This window comes from Paramisgurnus dabryanus, chromosome 18 (genome assembly GCF_030506205.2).
Source record: "Paramisgurnus dabryanus chromosome 18, PD_genome_1.1, whole genome shotgun sequence".
Taxonomy (NCBI): domain Eukaryota; kingdom Metazoa; phylum Chordata; class Actinopteri; order Cypriniformes; family Cobitidae; genus Paramisgurnus; species Paramisgurnus dabryanus.
In genome coordinates this window covers 23,006,225-23,025,341 of record NC_133354.1, presented here as the reverse complement: position 1 = coordinate 23,025,341, position 19,117 = coordinate 23,006,225, and the positions used below count along the sequence as shown (strand labels likewise).

Here is a 19,117-nt window from a genome sequence, read left to right as displayed (position 1 = left end):
CAAAATATGTGTTTGTTGCGTCATGTGAACAATGTGCATCATGCGTCATGTTAAAATATGTGTTCGTTGCGTAATGTGAACCATGTGCATCATGCGTCATGTCAAAATATGTGTTCGTTGCGTCATGTGAACAATGTTGATCATTGGGTCATGTCAAAATATGTGTTGGTTGCGTCATGTGAACCATGTGCATCATGCGTCATATCAAAATATGTGTTCGTTGCGTCATGTGAACCATGTGCATCATGTCAAAATATGTGTTCCTTGCGTCATGTTAACCACGTGCATCATGCGTTGTGTCAAAATATGTGTTAGTTGCGTCATATGAACCATGTGCATCATGGGTCATGTCAAAATATGTGTTCGTTGTGTTATGTCAACCATGTGCATCATGCGTCATGTCAAAATATGTGTTCGTTGCATCATGTAAACCATGTGCATCATGCTTCATGTCAAAATATGTGTTTGTTGCGTAATGTGAACCAAGTGCATCATGCGTCATGTCAAAATATGTGCTCCTTGCGTCATGTGAACCATGTGCATCATGAGTCATGTCAAAATATGTGTTCGATGCGTCATATGAACCGTGTGCACCATGCGTCATGTCAAAATATGTGTTCGTTGCATAATGTGGACCAAGCGCATCATGCATCATGTCAAAATATGTGTTTGTTGCATCATGTGAACAATGTGCATCATGCTTCATGTCAAAATATGTGTTCGGTGCATCATGTGAACCATGTGCATCATGCGTCATGTCAAAATACGTGTGCGTCATGTGAACCATGTGTATCATGCGTCATATCAAAATATGTGTTCGTTGCGTCATGTGAACCATGTGCATCATCTTTCATGTCAAAATATGTGTTTGTTGCGTCATGTGAACCATGTGCATCATGCTTCATGTGAAAATATGTGTTTGTTGCGTCATGTGAACCATGTGCATCACGCGTCATGTCAAAATATGTGTTTGTTGCATCATGTGAACAATGTGCATCATGCGTCATGTTAAAATATGTGTTTGTTGCATCATGTGAAGCATGTGCATCATTCGTCATGTCAAAATATGTGTACGTTGCGTCATGTCAACCAGGTGCATCATGCGTCATGTCAAAATATGTGCCTGCTGCACATGCTTCAAAAGGGTTTATGATAAAAGATACGCTCACGATAACAAATTACTTGCCAGATACTAATTTAAAAGTAAACTCTGATTAGACATGAAATTAAGCAAGTATCTGGCAAACGTGAGCATTTCTTTTATCATTAACTCATTCGAAGCATCTGCAGCAGGCACTTATTTTGACATGACACGTGATGCCCATAAGTTTACAAGATGCGGCAAACACGTATTTTGAAGTGACGAGCCACACACATGACGGGCTAAATACATATTGTGACGAGCTTCACATCGTGCACCCTAAAAAAGAAGTCACTGGCTGCCACGGAAAATTAATACAGGTCTTCATCTGCGGCAAATAAAAAAGTATTCTTACAAAATAAAATCCACATGAAACCTCATAAAATAGGACAGATTTTAAATACCATACCTCTGGGTGTTCCATGCTTGCCGAGCAATGCCATAAAGATAAACATGAATGCTTACAAATAACTCTTTACAGGCATTACTATAATTTTTCTTATTAATGTGGCAAATCACTAATGTAAAATGGGTTGCGAACAGCTTGGTAAAAAACAGATGCCTGATTGAAAGCATTCACACCTCACACAGCTGTGCAGTTCACTCAAGCGTAAACACAACTTTTATGTGAAAGAAAAACGATTCAAGCAGAGAAGAGTCTGAAAACTCGCTCTTATCCACTCACAACATATAATTACCCTTCAGCCGACTGTACAACAGACAACGCCAACGTATTCGCTCAGACAGCCAAGGTACAATCTGCTCAGCCTTTTGGGTCTCGGTACTGTCATGGTAATCAATGTTTTGTCAGCAAAATAAACACAGATCAATCTTGTGGAAGGTGATTAAAGCCATCAGAGAGAATGAGGCTTTCTCCTGCATCACTCAAACTCATGTGATTCAGAGTCTTTAAGGGCCATTACAGAGGAGAAGATCCACACTCGCTTTTCAGACCCAATCAGGCTTCGATTCTTCTGGAGACTAATAGAGTTTAATTACAACCCTCGAAGGCAATACTGGAATTTTACAGCGCTGATCGTGGTGGGAGCTCATAAAGGATGTGGTGAAAAGGAAAATTAAAAGATGATGAAATCTGGCTTTAGAAATCTATTGGTAATTAGAGCCACACTGAATTCACGTGCATTTTTCACATTCCCTGCAATCATAGTAGCCGAATTTGTGCAGAATTTTGCACAACTTGATGGATAGTATTATTTTTAATGCTTTAAAGATGCTATAACTAAGGGATAAACGACATATGCCAATTATAAAGGGGTTTATTTTGCGATAACAACTGGATGCCTATTCATTATCTCGCTTATTAAAGGCCTATTTACCTCATAAATCAAGTAAGGAACATATAATATAGTGATTTGAATTTTTTTATTTGCTTATTTTTAACGAATGCAGACCTTCAGAGAGGAAATCGATTTTGTAAATATAATGTCATATCTGTTATTAAAGGGGACATATCATGAAAATCTGACTTTTCCATGTTTAAGTGCTATGATTGGGTCCCCAGTGCTTCTATCAACCTAGAAAATGTGAAAAAGAACAACCCAGTTACTTAGTTTTGGTAAATTATTCTCTGCAAGCATGTGAGAAAATAGGTCATTGAAATTTGGCTCCCCTTGTGATGTCAGAAGGGGATAATTCCGCCCCTTAATCTGCACTATCCAACCACAGCACCTCCATTTAGTGTAGAGATGGTTAAAATAATTGACAGCACAGTTGAGTTTCAATTTCAACAAACCACCATCATGGCGAGCAGTGTTTGCATTTCATCAGCTCGTTTGCATTTAAGGGGACACACCTAAAAACTGCAATTTTTTGGCAATTTTAACATGTTGTAATGAATTATCTATTTGGTGTTTTGGGCTTAATCTTCACACATATACTCTAGCGACACCAAAGATCTTTTTTTTTTTGTGTGAAAATTTCATCACATAAAATTGCATAAATATCCCGCATATTCAATCACTTTTTTTAGGAAAACTTGCCGCAAGATCAAGGATTTTCCCCCAAAACAATCATAAAAAAACTCAATGTTTTTCTGGAAGGACTGATGAGTAAGGGATAATGTACAGCCAGTCGTTATCGCAGTAAAAATGGATGTTATCCTGCTTATAACATATTTCCATAAATATCTCATTTGTCCCCTGCTGTGTTCCTGCATTTCTTAGTTACAAAATACACAATACTAAGTGCAGAGAGCTGAAGTGTAAATGAGGTAAGGACTCTGCACCCCAGGGAGAGCCCTATGGCATTTAGGTGGCATAATATCTTTCCTGCCTTTATCTACCAGTGGGACTCTTGTTTACACACTCCTTGCTGCTCCTCAGTCTTTGTTAACATTTTCCATCCCTTCTCCTCCCCAGTCAGCCTTCAATTACCTATGAATGCTTATAGATGTGGCAGTCGACTCTTCGACATGGCCAGGTTTGTCAGACCCCTGCCAAGCAGATTTGATGCCAGAGATCCTATTTGCTCAGCGATCGATGGGCTTTTTTCAAATATATCATGCTCCCCGGGCTCCGTGTGCTTAGGTGTGCCCGCCCAGCTGACAGATGTCAGGATAATGGTGTGTTTGAATAGGTAGTCTTGGATATGCGTGTGTGTATATGCGAATATATACGTGGAGGCAGATGGTATGCAGGATTTGCGATGTCTCTATCCTAAAACCTACATACACAGCATTTTGGGTTCATGTGTATTCTCCTGGCTTTATGATGTTATCTGAAATACATAATTGTGGCTATATGTGACCCTGTCTGTAAAATCCAATTTAAAGTGCCATAAATGTAATTATGAGTTAGATTTTAATAATTGATTTCAATCTTAAAGGTATAAAGGTTATATTTTCACAGAATGTTCTTTACATTATATAGGAGTCTTTGAATGAACACATCTGAATAGATGCAGTAAGGCAGGATTTTGGCTGTTGAGACAGAAAATTTGGTGTTTTCGAATAACTTACTCAGTATGTTTGAAAAGAAAGACGGAGCGACTAGTAATGTTTGACTATGCCCATCCAGCTATCCATGTGTGCCTGAGTAATTTAATTTCTGTAAGTCAAACCCCTAAAACAAACAATGAGAGATGAAAATTTATCCCAACAACAAACAGTCAAGTCCACAAGACAGGCCTTTCTCATTTCTGACCCACTGAACAATAGTCGCAGGGCCAAGAATATTTAACAGTGCTTACATTCCCTCTTAGTGGATCAGTGATTTCTCCAGTCTCTTCCAGGACTCGGTTTGCCATGCCAAACCCGTCATCTTGATCATTCACAGCTTCCGAGGAACAATCGGCGCTCCGCCCCGGAAAAGCGGCTTTGCATAACGACGGCAATATGTTTTGTCCAAACTGTGGGAGGAATGCATGATGCGGTGGCAGGGGTTGCGATTAACAGGGGCTAATAGCATATCCGCCCCGCAGGGTTGTTTGTTCAATTTTCGTCTTCGGCCGCACTGATATGAAACCTGTCTTCTTAAAGCGTAGCTATTGCGAGCCGTATCAAAACACAGACATCAGGTCTGATAACCACATTACTCAAAACGGCTCACGGAATGGTTGCCGAATTTTCCCCGAGGCACTGAAATGTAAAATAGCATTGCAATTCTTCTCAGTAGCGTTTAACTGCAGGTAAGTATACGCCGGCCATAAAGTGTTTATTTCTTCTTTGAAAACAGATCTCGCTGCATGAACATCAACACAAACAGGACTAATGTTTGGCCCCCACGGTACCACTGCAGTAATGGAAAGGAGCGGTTTTCATTATGCCTAATAAGTAAACTCCCTCACTGGAGAACACTCATTATTCTGCTTTCCTTATCAACTTAAATAGAACTATTAGTTCACTTTCCACCAACGGTCATCCAAGTTATGAATGTTCTTGTGTGGTTTGCAGAGGTCCTTAAAAAGACTACTTGAGTATTTTAAGTAAATTTTCCAAGCATCTGTGCTTTATCAGAGTGTTTGCCTTGGGAAAAAATTAACTTTACTTTACTAAAAAATGTTCACTACATTCTAAATCATACTGTGTATTCCTTTTATATTGCATATTAAAATTTATTTAATACCTAATTACATAAAAATTGTGTACTTTTACTTTTCTTACTTTTTACTTCTTTACTTTTCGCTCATCACTGTAGTGCAGCAGTAACAAACAGCTGAGACACATGCTGATGTATTTTAGATAATGTTATATCTGGTAATACAGTGACTTTGTACATGATTTAAACACAGTCTGATAGTTGATGTAACATTTGCTCAACTACAGCTGTGATCTTGCAGAAATTGTTCAGCTCGGGTGAATAACTGAGATTTGACATTAATGACATGCGTTACAATTTTTTTATTTACATTGTCTACCAGTCTATGGGCTGAATATCAACACAACAATCAATCAATCTAAATTAAACTAATTATAATATGTAGTAGTACACTTTAAAAACACTTTAAAATTAATAAACTTGGTTTTGCAAGTCAATTCCTACTATTTTAAGTTTTGACTTGTGATAGGTTAACATAACTTATTAAAACAAGATTAAATTGTTTAACTTAATTTCTTAAGTTTAAGTAACATATAAATATATGTTGATTTAATTTACTTTTTACAATGTAGTAGTAGAAGTAGTAGTAGTAGTAGTAGTAGTAGGAATAGTACAGTAGTAGTTCACACGCATGCGTTCACACACATCCCATCAGATCCCATAAAGATGTGAAGTGACTAGGGATGCACCGAAATTAAAATTCTTGGCCGAAACCAAAAAAGAGGAAACCAAGGCTGAAAACCGAAAGCCGAAACACCGAAAGAAATTATGGCAATTATTAGTACTACCATTGCACTTATGGTATTTTTGTGTGTAATAGAAATGGAGTCAACACACACAATTTGAGAAGAAAATTAAGCCAAACAGCATGTGGCATAAACAAACCCAACTTCAGTTATACAGGCTATCTGCCACTGGTGAGTAGGCTACTAGTGACACAACAGGTTGTTAAAAGTTAAACTGTTTGTTTAATTAATCCTTTGGTGCTTGTTTACCATGCACTACATTTAAAAACTGAGATGTGCTAGTTGTGGTTTTGTTTAACGTTAATGTTACAAAATGCTAATAAAAAAATTATGGCATTTTAATGCACGTTAAAACCCCGCATGGATCGAAGGCTCAGTCAAATATGAATATCTTCTTTATTTAGTCTGACATTTTTGTTTAGAAAGAAAATCCTATTCAGCCTACCTTCTCCGGTGAAACCCGTTTTTCTCATTAATGCCAGCTGCAGAAAAACCGCTGCTCTGTGTTTATCCAGTGAGAACAACAAACGGATCTAACAAATATATCTGAATTTAATATTATGTTACAAATAACGCAAGCTGGATTGATACATTATTGCTGAGGGTGCAAAGTTTAATTTAACAACACTTCACAAAACGGAGCTATTGTTTGCTGTTACAGCATTTGCAGTTATCGGGTTCGTTATAACCATATCCACAGATAAAATAAATTTATATTTTACATTAAAGTCTGTAAAAGACCGTACAGGTGAAGTGAAAAAGGAATAAAAATGAGCAGTAGCTGTAATGCTGCGGTGGCGGATTAAAAACATTTGAATATCATTTTTTTTCCATTTTAATTATTATTGCAGATCGAATATTTGACCATTCGTGCACAACCCTAATTTTAAAAGCAATCATGTTTCATGTCTGTTATTCTGGATGTTAATCTGAACGAATGTTTAGTCGGAGCTTGTGAAAACCGTACACAAAGCCCAGAGAAAATCCGCGGGTTTGGACACAAAACTTACGGGCGTGGGTGGGAGTGGAACTCACATGTTGCGGGCATCCTGATCAGAAATTCGGCGGACGCGGGTTTGAAAAAAATCTAGTCCACACCCCCAGATATGTTACTTCAGACAAGCACGTGCAGGTCGCGGTTTCTGTTTGTGTCATCACATTATTTCGGCCGTATTTTTTTCGGTCTAGTAGTCTTTTTCGGTGGCCGAATATTCGGTGCATCCCTAGAAGTGACGTAAGTGTGTACTTGGTTGATTTTTCTACTGGGCTACGTTTGCTTACTATCTGCAATTTCTCTCTCAAGAAACCACGCGCATGCATTTAATTTTCTGATTTGGTCATAAACTAGCACATTGTGTCCCGTTCCATCAAGCTGACGAACGATCTTAGCTTTAGCGTTGATAGTGAGGAGCTTCCTGATTTCTGATTCTTTTAAGTTTGCAGGCATTTTTCGTTGTGAATGCTGATCTGCATTTTAAAATCAAAGAGCTGAATGATAATTATGTTGTTGCGTTGACACACGTGTTGCGAAAATTTTACAGCAATGTTATTGGGACCATTGCGGGACTCCAGTTGGTTAACTCAAAAAAATTAACCGACTTGAAACATGGTTTGTTTGACTAGTGTGATCGCCCTGGCCGGCTTGCAGAGGTGGGCTGGAGCGCGGTGGGCTCAGGCGCAGTGTGATTGCTAATCGTACCAGAGCACGATTCAAAAGGAGAGATGTCAATTGCGTGACCACTCACCTTCATCTGCCTTCCTTAAAACCTTCTGATGCACGCAGCAGGGTTATGTGAAAGTCCGAGCTGCACAAGTGACTGACCAACTAAGCAGTATAATGGCATTTAAGAGGGCGGTGTGTCATTGCGCACCAAATGACTCGGAATAAAAAAACACAAACTTAACATTATGATGGGTTCCAGTGTTAAGAGAGTGCTTTACTTCCTGCTTTGTTCAAAACAATCGCACCCTAATGACGAAAATGCGCCCGGGTTTGGATCGATAAAAGTACAGTGTGAGTGCGTGCTTCTGTGGGAGTAGGGAGGGGGAACAATCTCGCTGGGGCACGGTTTGGATAATGTGAGTGCGGCCAGAAACGAAAGGAGAGTCCACTTTCAAGTCTTGAAACATATATAATTGGGGAGATCTGGTATTCTTTATTATACCATAAGTTTAGGGATATCTGGGGTAGTTTGCTAATACAGTAAAATCACCTGTGTTTTTTCTCTTGTTTTGTTCCAATGCTATTTTGGAATATTTTTGCTGTTTCATTGCCTTTGCCCCTTAAAGGACCTTTGGCTTTTGAGGACTCCAGTTGTTTTTTGGCAGGGAATAATTAAATAATAACGTATAAATGTCAATATTGTTAAAAAGTAGCTTCATGCTACTGAGAGAGTGAGGGGGGGGTAGAGTGTGGGTCTTTTTTTTATTAGGGTCACTCCTAAAAAGTCTGAAAACCACTGATTTAGACTATAGTGTTTGTTAAATCATAATCCGTTTTTTTTATGAACAAAAATCATTATTTAAAACTATCCTTACCTTGCCCCAATTCACAATGGTAAGCTTATAATAATGATTTATAATTTAAGCCTGGACAAAGTTTATAAAACGTCATTCGTCTGTAAACAGAGAAGAGGAGCCGGCTGGCTCATGTGCTCTGGATGGGATTGTCCATTGTTGACAACATTACTTACGAGTTTAAACTAATCATCTGTAGCATTTAATCTGTAAAGTTTCAAATGACGATTGTCTGGGAAAAGACATGTAAATATGTCAGTTTATTATGTTTTTACATCCGGGGAATCATCTGTTGTTAAAACAGTGAAAGCTCAAACTGCAAGCTATCTAAAACAAGAGATATCAGGCGGGCTTTTCACTATCTGAAGAGATTAAATACCGGAGCATAGACAGCTTCCTCTGAACCCGTAAGGCATCTGTTGAAACACTTTAGTTAGAACAAAAGTGCAGGGAATTTAAAACTGACAGATTTGGATGGATACACCGAAAAACCGCAATTCACATGCGCATATTGGACCGTGGGGGTCAAACCGAACGGTTCAATAATGTATTGAGAATTGTGGCATCCCTAGTTAACACAGGTTTGGTGGCACAACTAAAATGGGTTAGGTTGGTTGTTTTCGGATGCATATGTACTAAGATGTATTTCTGTCATGTGGATGTATAATGACAGACACTGCTTTGATGCAGTGATAACAAGTAACAGGGCAAAGCACAACCCACGCACAGAACTTTACTCTGCAAATAATTGCAATTTTATATTTTAATCAGGGATGGCGATAGAGAGGCCAAAGTTATGGACTGCAGCTTTAACTGCCACCTACTATTAGCTTATACTGTTATCACTATGCAAACTTTTTTTGGTGACATGTTTTGGTGTATATATAGTGTTATCAGTGTTCACTTCCGTGGTGCAAAATAAAAACGCATGCCAAGGATCAGTCATGGAATTCAAAACCCATGGATTAATTAACCCACGGTTTAATCCAATTTATGCATTCATTCAGTAAACACTGTTTGATTCATATTCACAAGTAAATCTGGGAGACACCACCATGAAGAAGGTTTGGTGGTGAATTTATTCGACCTGACAACAACATTATACAGCAAGGTCACATGGAAATGGTGCATCTAAACCCTGATTCCAAATTCCAACTTTAATTGGTTGTTTTCAAACCCTTAACAAAGAGTGTGAAAAACACATTGAATAAATTCATGTGACAAACACAACACTTTTTCGTCACAGCAGTAATGTAAAACTTGGTACGAATATATATTTATGTTAATTTTTGGTACTTTGCAACCACACCACCAGTATTAACAATACTATACATATACATATACAGGTTGACATGCAAATATACTTGCATTCATGCTCCTATGTACTTGCTGATCTGGCCATATAAAATGCCACCCCTTATTCATCTGACTCAATGACTTGTTTGCATGCCCATTAAAAAAAATCCTGCATTGAAAAGCATTGTGGCAGTTTTATCCCTCATAATCAGCATTGCAGGCACATAGATCGGAAAAGTAAATGTGTTTTTCCTATTCCCAAAACTTGCTGGAGTCGTATACACACTGAAACACGTGTACATCAAGAGGGTGGAGAGACTGCATGGAAAATCCTCACACACAGACATCAAGCTAGTCTTTCCCTAAACTTCCCCCTCACGTCTCCCAGTGCTATATCTGGCTAGTGACCGGGGGACAGTTTTGCATAGGGAGACGTTAACGTAGAGGACTCTGGACTCTGTTTTCCTGCTCTTCTTTTGGTTGCGAAGCTCGGCTGGATCGGCTGCAGACAGAGGACTGTGGAGTCCAGGAATTTCCTGCAGACTTTGGGGCAGGGATTTTGGCTCGCGTGTCTGTTATTGGAAAAGCTGACGGGGTCGTAAACTGGGAACCGTAACTGCCCGGAGTCGGTCGGAAATAGAAAGAGAGCGAGAACAGCAGAGGCCTCATGCCGTCTTTTGAGTGTCGATCTGCTTTTATCTGTCTGTACACTAGCTAGGACTTCAGGTTGAGAACCATGGTCAGGATGGTAAGTTTTTAGTACATTGTGTCTAACTTGTGTTTTGTGAAGAAATGCATGTGACTTCCTGGCAGCAGGGAGACAGGGCTTAGTGTGAAGTGCTACTTCATTGTTTTAAGGGGTGGAAAGAAGTTTCTTTTCTGTGTCGGAGTAGTTTGAGTTACTGGGTTATTTTTAACTCTCTCTCTCTCTGTCGCTCTCTCTCTCTATTTTATTCAGTTCCATTAAATCAGATATTTTTGCAATGCATTGTGGTCTCAAGATAGATGTCCTGTGTTAATTGAAAACCAATAGAAAACAGTTTGAATGTATTGTGCCAGAAGTTCTCACAACAGTTACACAAAGGCTCTCTCTCTCTTTCTCTCTCTCTCTCTCACTCACTCTCCTGTCCGGTTTTCTCAAGAGAAGCCAGATGCTACCGCTGCTCTGGTTCCCCATATCACTGCTTCCCCACATTTGGTTTCAATTACTCGGCCCTCTGGGAAACATGCTACTATAAATAAGTAACACCGGGGTTTGATGTGGAAATATTGCAGAGTTGCCGACCGAATTCATGCTGGTTTGACGACGCGTGGCAGTTGCTGGCTGTTGATTGTTGCTGTTGTGATTATTTGTGTGATGCCAGGTCAGAGTGGGCGGGGCAGAAAAGTAGGGGGTGGGACTTTGGCCAGAGAGTGAGAGAAACAGCTGTGAAGGTTATGAGGCATGCAGGTTGCTGTCTGCCCTTTATACAGTGCGAGTTATAAACAGCTCTCCTCCCCAAACATGATCAGCAGCCGGTGAGCTTTTGAACTGACCTGAGATCAGTCTCTGAAAGCTTTTGGGGATTTTTGCATAGCGGAATATGCCAAAAATACAAATACAACAATATGGTCTTTCTTTGAAGTTATCTTCAATAGCCCAACGTCTCTCTGTTCTCAGTCCAAGATCAATGTGGTCACTTTAAAGTACATTTATAAATCAGATGTTTGTGCTACAAAGGGTGTGGGTTCGAATCCCATACAGATAAAATGTATACACTGTAAAAAGTGATTTTTTGACCTTGTAAATAATGGAAACATTATTTAAGTATGTTTTACAAGCAAATAGTAATTTGTCTTTTTACTTAAAAATGGCATGTTTAATTCAGTACATTACTTGCAGTTTCTTTGTCATTTATTGTTCTAAAATACGTATGTAAATTTAAATACAATCTCCTAAGTAATATTTACTTACTGTTCGCCATCTAATCAAATCACACCAACAAATGAACAACTCAAGTAAAATATACTCAGTACAGCAAGATAATTGATGCGCATGCGTATTTGACTTCGAGTCTGAAGTGGCGCGGACAGAGGAAAGGAAGGGAGACTTCAGGACGGCTAATTTGAATTTTACCACGGTAAGTTAAATTATTAATATGCTTATTAATTAATTGAGGTATGTTTGGTAAAAGTGTAGAGTTATTAAGCTATCTGCAGTCCCAGTGGGTTGTGCCTATTGTTTCCTTTTATCGAGTTACAGATGCTAACAGTGTTCATGTTTATGTTTTTGGATAACAGATTTTTGGATAACGTTAAAACGTAATCTTAGTTTTGTTTTGTTAAACACATGGAGTTTGGGATTTGCATCCGTTATTAGCAAACGCGATCTCTGTAGAAAACAATTGTCTTAAGTTTTATATATAACGTTAATCCTGTCAGACGAATATTTTAAAAACATCCGCGCAAACCTTGCTCGAGGCTTTGCGTGTCGTGGTCGAGCATTCTGTCCCAGAAAAGTTCGAAGTGCCGAAATGTAATAATCACCCTGTTTTTCGCGTATTAATCACACATGATTAACCATAGGGTACTTTTTAAAATGCACGTGTACAAGGCAAATATTATGAACTTCATTTATATTGTTTACCTATACTATTGGCTATGAGATAGGTAAGTTATATAGAAATAGATAAGGTGTTGCACACTTTTGCAATTACACAATGCTAAATGCTTGTTTAGATAAATGTTAATTACTTAACAATCAACCTTATTTAAGTTGTAAAGCCTGTATTTTATTTCATGATGTTCTTTTACTGACCAACATCCACTTTGCACGTGGTTGATATCTACAAGCAGTTGGAGATTCTAATTTGTTAAAAGATATATGGGTGTTACTCTTGAGTAAAAACGTTAGTGTAGTTTAAAATATTATCATAAATGATTCAAAATGAATGTCATGAATGACACCGGCAAATTATTAATGTTTAATTTACATAACTGCATAACCACAGTCAATGAATTGTTAAGGTAAGTTTAGTTGTAAGCATACCTCATGTCAGTAAGATCAGTAAATATATTTACAATTGTTAAAAAATATATATTTTCTGACGTGAACATTTCTTACATTCTTTTACAGATATTTCACCCACTATTCAAGCTAATGCAAGGTAAGTTGGCAAAACTTTATTACAGCACACCTCACAGATATATAGCAATAAGTATGCATTCACATGTGCATCATTTGTTTACTGTAGGTGCCAAAGCATGAGGTGGTTATGTAAAAAATGCAGCTTTCAGTCAAACCGAAGACTACTGTACAGCTATTAATACACTTTACTGCATCCAACTCTAATCATCACTTGATTGTGTTACATTTTATTTTCTTTGTTTTAGATAAAAAATGATTTCAGAAGAATCACCACAATTTCCTTGGAGCGTACATTCTTGTAAAAGCTGGACTTCTATACCCCAAAACTCCTGGCTTTGTTTGAGATGAGGGTTGGGGTTGCTGGCAGAAGAATTAAACATTTGCTGGATTCACTGAGCTAGGTAAAATGTAAATGTTTTTTTACAATTGGGAATTACTTGTGTGATGATATGCTGCTTCCTGACTCTGTAAATATGTTATATGTAGATGTATACACATTTAATGTTCATTGCATTTTCCTTCTGTTTTTAACAGCAAGAAGATAGCCTTGAAGATAGGTGAGATGTTGTGATTCGCTACCTCCTATCTTTCCTGGGAGAATCAGCTGAGGAGCTCATTGAAGACCACCAGGTAGTACAGTTAAATTAAATTCAAATTTATTTGTATAGTACTTTTTACAGTGTACAATGTTACAAGGCAGCTTTACAAAAACACAATGTTGAATGATCAATAAATTGAAACAAATCAAAGAAAAATAAATAATCAATTAATAGTCTAGTGCTGACTTTGTTTGAAGTCCTTGCATGGCCTGGTGTCATCATTGCACAAGTCTTGGATCATCTAATGTCTTACTGGGAGGCGGGGTCCAGATATGGATATAGAATAAGTGAAGCAGCTAGCAGTTAGCTGGCTACATACACAGCTACATCCATTTCTATTTTTCTTTTATTTTGGATGTAGACAGTAGTGGTTTTACTGATATACTCTATTTGTGTTACGTGTTCTTTTTATTCCTGAGCCATTAAACCGTCTACAAGGAAATCTTCCATAATTTTTCCTTTTGCTTAATTTTTCTGCATATTTGAACCCTATCAAGCACTGACAATGATGCTAAGATCCATTTTTTCATACTGAGGAAAATTTTAAATCTTATACACCATTGTTAAAAAACTTAAAGAACACTCAGTGATGGTCAAGAACGCAGCAACATACATTTAAAAGTCAGGTGTATGTTAACTTTTGGAGAGGATTACCAATGTAAATTGTTATGTTGTTTATATTTCTTTAATGTACACTAGTCAACATTTGAAGTGGATCAAAACCTTTTCTAAAAGTTTTCTTAAAAACCAATATCCAATACCCGTTCTTGTTTTAGGACAAATTTGGTGAATGTTTTTGATCCACTTCAAATGTTCACTACTATATATATTGTCTTTAGAAACCATTGTGTAATGTTTCCCAAAAGACAACAATTTACACCAATTATAATTTCCAGAGGTTTACACCCTCCTGACTATAAATGTATGTAGTTATCTTTATTAGCATCATGTTTCTTTCTACTGTAATAATTGCGTATGAGTCTCATTGTTGTGTTCAATGTAAAAGTATAACTTAACATCATACAGTTACTGCTGAATACTGTACAGTATTTTAACCACTTTGCAATGATTTGTGTATTTCACAGGATATCAGCAGAGACATGATTAAGGATACCTTATTCAGTCATGTCATTAAAATCATCGTACTGAGCAGATCTGTGGAAGAAGATGCCGGTATGTCTGATGTCATCATTGTCATTGAGGGAACTGAGGTGCTGCTGGGATGTAAGAATCTCACAAATGCATGTCTTTCACTCACAGGCTGCATTTACTCCCTAAACTTAAGCTGTCCCCCAAAGCTGAGAAACACATTTGAAGTGTTTCAGAAAATTTTTCTTGGGTTAGATGCTTTTTAAATTTTATCCAAAGGTTAACTCTGCATTGAAAGCTTCTAATGTAATCTGCTAGTTGGGCACTACTTGCACTTATTGTACTGTTTTTTTTTTGTTTGTTTTTTTATTGTTTTGTTTTATGCAAGAAATGTTGTTCACAAAACAACTTCAACTACATTACTATTTAACATAGCCATTCTTATGCATTTTAAGTAATACTATTCTGCTGAAGAATAATTATTTTATTTGATGTCTTTTTTCACTTAATTTAATCTAATTGAAATTAAAATAAGCTAATGAAAGGCAGCTACTAGTTTGACTATTTGCACATTTGTTTTTGATATCTGCAACTGACATTGCTGTAATGTTTATGTTTAAATGTTTATGCATTTTAATGGACTGTGTGGTTTATATAGTAAATTCACTATAGTGAACCATAAAACTGATGGAGTTTTACTATTTGTTTTATTTCATGTTCCCATCTTTAAGGAATCTTATAGAAATAAAAGTATTCAAGTAAAATGTATGTCAGTGTTATTTTATTGAACACCATTTAAATAAACAACATCAAGTAATGTTAAAATATATTAAAAGTAAAAGTTACTCAAAATTTTAAATAAAATAACTAGGATCATTGTGTAAAAAAATAATAATTTATAAGCATTACTTAAGTAAAATATATAAACAAACAGTCAATACAATTTACTGGAAAATTCCAAGTAAACTTTACTTGAGATTTTCTAATGAAAGCTACAGTTCCTTGTGTTTAGTTTTTACTTGGGAATGCTATTGAAATTACTCACATTTTCTAAGTGAAAAAACTTTCCTAACTTTTTTCAAGTAAATTCTACTCCAAATTTTTTTCAGTGTACCTAATGCGCTGTAATTTGCTTTGGATAAATGTATTAGGAGACGTACAGTACCTCAGGAATTTTGATATGCTTCACTGGTCTATTTTTTAGTCAGTGACCTATGACAGAAATAGTCTTGACTTATTTTTAAGTCAGTGCGTAAATCTATCTGTGTGCATTTTATTGTTCTGCCAGTCGATGTTAATCAGATCTGATATTTGTGAAGTACAGCGACATTAGCTAAAGTACCAGTTTACCTTCGTAAACACAGTGTCAAGCTAATGAGCCAAATTTATATGCGGTACTTCGGAAAAGTACTCAACCTGTCAACCATTTCGAGCATCAAGTGTGCAAATAAAGCGCTGAAATATGCCGCCTGCATGAGTTTCCACAGATCTACATGAAACAATCGCCCTAATGAGGACACATTGGTTTTACAATCGGCTTCTCTCTGTGAATCATTAAAATAACTGTTTTCTGAATAAAATCCTCACTGTTATGGGTCTATCATTACACAGCTTGTGAATCTAAAGGACAGTTGTGAAAATGATGACTAAAGATCAGTTCAATTATTATACTATATAGGATAATGTATCAAAGAATATCCAGTTTGGATAGTCTATAACAGTGTTTCCCAACCAGGGGTCCGGGGCCCGCAGGGGGGCCTCAGCAGATTTCCAAGGGGGCCTTAAGATGACTTAAAATTATTAAAGATTGGACAAAACAAGCATTAAAATAAGCTAAAACAAGCCAAAATCAAAATGTTTCTTATTTTTTGGCCATTTTAGTACTGAATTTACATCTGTCTAGTTATTCCAAGTTCTATTTAATTTAATGTGGAAAAAATTGGGGGGGCCTTCAAATATTGTTGTAGGCAACTAGGGGGGCCTTCAAGAGAAAAAGGTTTCGAACTTCTGGTCTATAAGGACCTGGTGGTTTATTTTTAGGTATGAGCTACATCAAACTATTTGTAAGCCAGAGAAAAATCTCAAACAGCTGACGACTCCGGACCGGATCCGCGCTAAAGTCAGTAGCTCCAGTGCGGATCTAGTCCAGATTTTAGCTGTAAACATTAAAAAACCTAAATAAATTGATGTATTCACTGCCATTCATAAGTTTACGGACATCCTTATTAAAATGTAAATGTAAAATAGGGGTCGTTTACATGACTAGGTTTTAAACTGATAATGGAAATGTTTTAGCATTGTTGGCAGTTGGTTTACACAACAACTGCATTTTGGGGTCCCTAAAACAATAAACTTACACAAAGACATGAATTAGTATCATTACACATACAACAACATCGGAGCAGTCCTCTTTCTCGTCGTGTATGACCTTTCAACATGATTACGCAATATGTAAGTTTGCGCTGGCGCGCCACACGGCTACTGCAAGACGAAAAGTTGTGGTTTAAGAGTAAATATTTTTCTTTTTATTGCCGAATATGACAATCGTTTCACTAGATAACACACAAAGAAAGACATCAACATTTTGGATAACATGGGGGAGAGTTAATTATTTGGATTTTTTAATGGAAATTGAATATTCCTTACAGATATTTTTTATAGAAGTTTCCATCTATTCTGGGCTCTTATTGGCAGATTTATCGTTATTATTTAGTTCCGGATACCCCTACAAATATTTTTTTTTTTAAATAAAATGGTAGTTTTCTAATAAGGAAATTACCTTGCACAAATATTTGATCTACAGTTACAAAAATAGTGTAAAAAGTAAAAAATGCACACATACATCTTCAGATAAAGTTTTTTTTTAGATTTCAGTCATGTGTCCCAATTTTGACTGTTGTTTTAAATAATAATAATAATGAATAATAAAAAAATCCATTATCTGGCCCTGGATAAATGGTCAATAAATGGTCCCTAGCTGTCTCTAGGGTAGGTTGGGACCATTTTTAACTCTTGTTATTTTTTTGGACAGTATAGAAAGCACTTTACCGCGGGCATTCCATTGTTTTCCTTAATTCTTCAAATAAAAATGAATGAATTCTCTTCTTATTTTATGTAGCAGAGATTAAAGCGGTGTCTTGTGACTGTGTGCCTTGCAGGCAACGTTAAACCACGAAGACGCTTAGACAGAATCACACGACGCGGATGACTGCTATTGCTCATGGAAAACAACTGAGCTTTTGAGACTCGATGTGACAAAATCTGTGTTATTCTTTATGTACAAACAAACAGATACATGGAGTTGGGCTAAATAGAAGTTTAAAACCAAGGCAAACACTTTATTAGCTTTTAGCTCCAAGCGTCAGAAAGGTGCAGAAGAATGAGTGGCAGTGTGTTTTAAAGTGAGAAGGTCTCCGGCGCTACCAGCAAGCTGCCAGTATACAGGCTGAGCCACAAACAGGTGTTTCATGTCTGCTGCGTTTTGACAATCCTGACTTTTAGAGCCAGTGGTGAAGTATGGCTCTCTCTAGCACTGAAACGTGCCAGGCTCACATCGGGAACAAAAATGTGCTGGTGGCATTTGTTATAAAGGCGAATTTAGATGTAAATCCTTCCATGTATACCCTCGAAAACAACTGTTGTACCTATACGCAGATGTGCATGCGCTCTCAGTGCCAAATCATTTATTGTCGTTTCTGCCTCCTTCAGAAATTCAAATTAGAACACAAACTAACCCAAATAAAGCATGTGATGTGTAACAGCGATTCAAGTGGGTGAATCTTTAGAGGATAAGTCCCTTGAGATCCTTAAGTTAGGTGTAAATGTGAGACTGAAATGACCAAAAAATGGCCAAGACCCACGTGAGAGAAGCTGTTCGCTTTGCAGTCATGAAACATTTACTGACTAATCTGGGGAGAAATAAGGTTTGAGAGGACATTATTAATTTATTTGAACAAAAATAACTTTCTTGAAATTTAAGTCCTTGTGTGTATTTTTGCTCTATTTTGAGACGGATCAATAGTTCTTGATCTATATCTGTGAGCCTTTCTTTCCCTTTTATTTTGGTTCTGTTACCATACAGACTAACACCTGTGGTGTTTGACACCGACAGGGATACATTGACACTCCAGTTCACATATGAGTAACTTGCCATCTCTTCCTCTCCCTAAGGATCGAAAGCAAAGTGCTGTTTTACCTCCTTACATCTCTTTCAACACCTCCATTCACTGCTGTGTGAGCTCAGAAATGTCTTCAGAAAGATAATGACCTTTGCCCTTCGTCCTGTTTGTTTTTCTTTGCTTCTCTTTTTATTGCAGCGTGTGTTTGACTGCTGTCTGTTGTCTGCAGTTTAACACTGATTCTTTGTAATTTGGCCTCCTTATGGTAAAGTTTATTACCGTGACTTATAGTTTAGACTGTAACTTATGCAAGATTGAACATCAGGACTTGAAATATTAGGCCTAAAACAAATGTAATGATAGTCTTTGCATTGTATGCAGAAATTAAACATGGCATTTTTGATTGATTAACTGTTTATAGTGGTTATA

General features: G+C 37.1%; 1 protein-coding gene and 1 long non-coding RNA gene across 5 annotated transcripts in view; both read left to right on the top strand.

Moving 5' to 3' along the window:
* The window catches only part of sgcd (sarcoglycan, delta (dystrophin-associated glycoprotein)), a 199,342-nt gene that overhangs the window by 105,408 nt on the left and 74,817 nt on the right, over positions 1 to 19,117 (top strand). The window contains exon 1 of one of the 4 annotated variants that reach the window (XM_065287328.2): positions 10,112 to 10,503. The exons of the other annotated variants lie outside the window; for them this stretch is intronic. Within the exon in view, the coding sequence (XP_065143400.1) occupies positions 10,492 to 10,503 (12 nt within the window). The 5' untranslated portion in view covers positions 10,112 to 10,491. Of the gene's footprint in view, positions 1 to 10,111; positions 10,504 to 19,117 lie in introns of those variants that run through there. 4 annotated transcript variants of the gene reach the window in all.
* Positions 11,752 to 15,254, top strand: LOC135776911 (uncharacterized). The gene is made up of 5 exons (XR_010544225.1): positions 11,752 to 11,875; positions 12,871 to 12,901; positions 13,128 to 13,283; positions 13,417 to 13,512; positions 14,567 to 15,254. It is a non-coding gene; the product is annotated as an uncharacterized lncRNA (long non-coding RNA).